Source organism: Natrix helvetica, assembly GCF_964273705.1.
Source record: "Natrix helvetica genome assembly, chromosome: 4".
Taxonomy (NCBI): domain Eukaryota; kingdom Metazoa; phylum Chordata; class Lepidosauria; order Squamata; family Natricidae; genus Natrix; species Natrix helvetica.
In genome coordinates this window covers 165,437,651-165,442,162 of record NC_138550.1, presented here as the reverse complement: position 1 = coordinate 165,442,162, position 4,512 = coordinate 165,437,651, and the positions used below count along the sequence as shown (strand labels likewise).

General features: G+C 35.2%; 1 protein-coding gene across 1 annotated transcript; it reads left to right on the top strand.

The window, feature by feature from the left end:
* Positions 1 to 3,366: 3,366 nt before the first annotated feature.
* Positions 3,367 to 4,272, top strand: LOC309391675 (mas-related G-protein coupled receptor member H-like; the record flags this gene model as incomplete). Its single annotated transcript, XM_081952340.1, has 1 exon — positions 3,367 to 4,272. One exon carries the CDS (start codon positions 3,367 to 3,369, stop codon positions 4,270 to 4,272), a length of 906 nt encoding a protein of 301 aa, XP_081808466.1.
* Positions 4,273 to 4,512: the final 240 nt, after the last annotated feature.

The following is a 4,512-nucleotide window of genomic DNA, read 5'->3' as shown; positions in this document are numbered from 1 at the left end:
TACTACCACCCTAAACCTTCTTCTCACTCTTTCATACATCTTAAGATATTGATATACATATAACATATTTCCCCTCTTATTTTTATCTCAATTTTAACTCTCCCCCTCCTATCTCTATTATATTCACAGACATGATAATAACATTTCTTTTCTGTTTCCCATCTTCCATCTCTTTTGTTACTCATGTTTCCATTATTTAGCTCTTCACATCTGTTTATATTAAGGTTCCATCCTTTCTTTTTTTATTATTCAATATCTCAATATACATTTCTGGTACCAATCACAATCATGTGAAGGATTTAAAATAGATCTATTTCATATTTTTTCTAATATCATCATTCAAACTCTAATTTTCAATTAAAACTTAATTTTTATTCATACATCTATTCATATACTTTCCAATCCTCTAATCTGTGTAATTCTACTATTAATACACATGTTACATTCAAATATATTCTTTCATTATCTAATCACCAAATATTTAATTCTAGCATTTCACTATTAATCATATACTTATACAATTCTAATATTATTACACATTAGTGAAATACTTTCATGAAATATTTTTCACTTTATTTCCCCTTTCTTTTTTCCTTTATCCTACACCTTTTGCCTGCATCCAGTTTTCTAACCTTTTTTGGAGGGTTGTCTCCCATACTCTTCTTATAGATCTTTTAAGCCTTTTATTTCATCTGCCTTTAAATCTATATTTTGACTATACATTTTAGCTTTCTCTCTCCTCACCATCTTTGCCAACTGTCTAGTTTTGAATCTAATTGTTCTAACCCCTGTCCTTTTCCCCCCAGTTATTTTCCTGTTTCTTCCATTCCCCTTTCAAATCTTTTAAGATATTTTCCTCTTGTTTTAATTCCCTATTTGCTATTAATTTTAATAATGTCTCCTCATTGTTGCCTTCTTCTTGCTCGTTTCTCAATTCTGCTGTCTCCTCTGTTTCTTCTGGTAGCTTCATTCTTTCCTTATTTTCATGATCTTCCTTCGTTGTTCCTTGTATTATATTTTCCCATTTTTGGTCTATACAATCAAATATTTGCATCATCTCCTTATGTAGTTTCTTTATAAAATCCTTAATGTTTTGATACATCAGATCCATTCCATTTTCTCTGCTTACTTCCATCCTGCATTACATCTTTGCTTAGCAAATCTCCTTTTGGGTCAATTGTCCAGAAATTATTAGAATCACACTTTTAAATGTCAAATCAACCAGTAGTCAATCTAATTTAGAAAAAAAAAAAAAACACAAGGGGTTATCCATGCCTCTTCCAACCACTTTATTTGCTCAATGATATTCAACGATATTCAGGGTCTCTTGGCTAAATTTCTTATTTGATGTATAAATCTCCAATAGTTTTAAAGTAAATACTTGTAATCCAGCAAATATAGATGATTATTCCCAAGATTGCATAGTTCTCCTTTTAACAGCAAATGGCACTCTAACTTCAACTTGCTCCAGTCTCTCTTTGTTATTGCTGACAATTCCAATTTTGGTTATTTTGAATTATAAATCCAATACGTGGGAAAACGTAATAATAATTAAAAAAGCTCATGATCTAATTCCAACATATAATCATGCCTTTTTGATACCACATCTTTTACTTTGAGAGTTCAATTTTTTTTAAAAAAAACTCTTCTTAATTTCTCTGGTATTTTTTTAACATGGTTATTCAGTGCTAGCAAATGGTTTTAAGGCAGAGGAAGATTTCTGCTGGTTCAGCCAGGATAGGAGAAACCATTAGTCGCGGCGGGGGAGGCTCCACCCACCTGCCCAGATGCTTCTGCGCATGAGCACACGAGTGAACCGGTAGTAAAAAAAATTGAAACCCACCATTGTTTAAACATGCTTCCTCCTTGTATTTCTTGGGGTCATTTTTCAATATAAAATATTATCTCACCCAGTTCACACACAACTCACTTTTTATTCTCCAGCAGTCTTAAGTGTTTAGGCAGCCCTGGCTTCATGGCAGGCATGTTTGCTTCCGCTGCTCCTCATCTTCGTGTGGGGAGGCTTTCCTAGTCAGGTTGGAGAGATGTGGCTCTTCTCGACCTGCTAGGCAGTCCCCCTTACTTCACCACTCCTCCAGGGTGGCTATGGCTCAATTTGAGCCCTCCGATGAGGCGAGGTCAGAGCAGGGCCTCAGAGCTCAGGGTCCTCATTTCTGAAGGTGCTGGAAGTACAATTGGATGTCTTTATCAATGCTGATGGTGTTCACGTGGCATGACAGATGTTCTGGGATTGCACCCAAGGCACCTATTACTTCTAACAAAAACTTTATTGCAAAATTACTTGCTTTCAGTCTTTGCATATTTGTGACTATTAAAAACATTTGTTCCATTAGACCTACAGCTGCTGGCCCTGGTTGCTCAGACAACATCCATGAATCGTTTATCCTACATGGAACCAGATTCCAGAAGCACCAGCATCTAGTGTCCTTCTCCTTGTTGACCCAAGCGACAACAGATTTGGTATGGATTTCTGTAAAGTATGCCTCATTTTATTGTTTACAGGAGAGGCACTCTTCATCTGTCTTAATTCTTAATATTACTATTCATAGAATTCAAAAAGTTTTCTCAGTCTAGCTGGAGATAAGATAGAGAGGAAGAAATGACGATTATGGAGAAGTAATAAATCCTGACTGCTTTCTTTCTTTTTCAAATAGGAACTTCCATTCTATTTTTTAAAAAAATATTTACAAACATACAAAATACACACACACAGAACTTAGACATACGCTACATTTACACAGTACATTGGAACTTCATGTTCCTTCTAATAGCAGTTTCAAATCTGTATAGTTCTACTTATGTTATTTCCCCTTCTAATATATTTCATTTGAGTTTCGCCATTTTTAACCCTCTTATTTTATTCATCTATCTGATATATTGGGTGATTACCTATAATAAGTTTAAACTCTCTTAAGTGCATATATATATGAACATTTTTCTTAACTTCTATTTTTGGTCTTTATTGGCTTCTTTCATTGATCCTTGTTTCTTTCCTCCATCCACCTACACCATTTCCCCTATATCTGATAATGTTCTGTCTCTGATCCATTGTCCTTCTTCTTATTGACTCAGGCGACAACCAATTTGGTATGGATTTCTGTAAAGTATGCCTCATTTTATTGTTTACAGGAGAGGCACTCTTCATCTGTCTTAATTCTTAATATTACTATTCAGAGAGGTCCAAAAGTTCTTCCAGTCTAGCTGGAGATAAGATAGAGAGGAAGCAACAATGATTATGGAGAAGTCATAAATCCTGACTGCTTTCCTTTTTTTTCCAAATAGGAACTTCCATTCTAAAAGAAGAGGCTATTGGAGCATTACAGAAGTCTCTTGATCAATTTTAGCATGGACTACAGCGGTGATATAGAAGAATATTCTGCGATTGGCTATCCAGATGATTTGGATGAGAACCAAAATATAGCCATCAATTCCAAACATATGATATTGTCAGCCACACTGATCGTTTGCTGTATTGGACTCCCATTAAATGGAATTGTTATCCAGATACTTGGTTTCCAGATTAAGAAAACCCCTTTCATTGTGTTGATTCTTAATTTAGCTGTGGCTGACTTTGGATTCCTTCTATCTATGGCTATTTATTCCATTACTCTTTTTGAAGATAAATCAGAGATGTCCGAGTTATTCTTTTTTTCTTTCTCCCAGATCATGTACATTGCTGGAGTGTTTCTTCTGACGGTCATCAGCATTGACCGGTGTGTTTCTGTCCTCTTCCCAATTTGGCATCGCTATTCACGGCCAAAGTATTTGTCCCCTGTTGTGTGTGCCTTCCTCTGGATTTTCTCTTTCCTCCTGGTTGTAATTCCAAACATTATGAAACCTGTATTTCAATATCCATTTATCCAGAATGTCTATTTCCTGGTGACTGTTGTACTCGTCCTTCCATTGATAACATTCTCTAGTGTGATCCTGTTCATCAAAGTGTATCTTAAACCTAAACAGTTTAAACGGGGAAGACCTCTAGTAATTATCTTAATTACACTTCTCTGTTTCTTCATTTTCTCTATTCCTTTTTGGATCTATGTGTTCACTACACATTTTCTTGGCATGGGTAATTGGGCTATATTTCCTGATTTGGAGAGCTATTTTTTTCTGTTTGTTTCTGTTAACAGCAGTCTTAACCCAGTGATCTACTTTCTGGTTGGGAGAAAGAAACTAGCTCCATCCATGGAGAACATCAAGGTCATTTTTCAAAGTGTCTTCAAGGAAGATGAAGCTCCTCAAATCGGATAGAAGTTTGCAAACATAGTCCAAACCCTCCATTAAAAGTATAATCTTAGCTTGTCTCTAATGCTGGATATCTCTTATGAGGTCCAAAATGTATCTCTTGCTTATAGAAATAAAATATAAAGAGGTTTTGTTTCCCTCCAATTTGAATGTTATGAGAGTTCATCTTGATGATTGGGAAAGGATGTGACAAGCAAGATTTTTTTCCTTCATTGCTATAAACTACGTACACAAAACCTTTTCAGA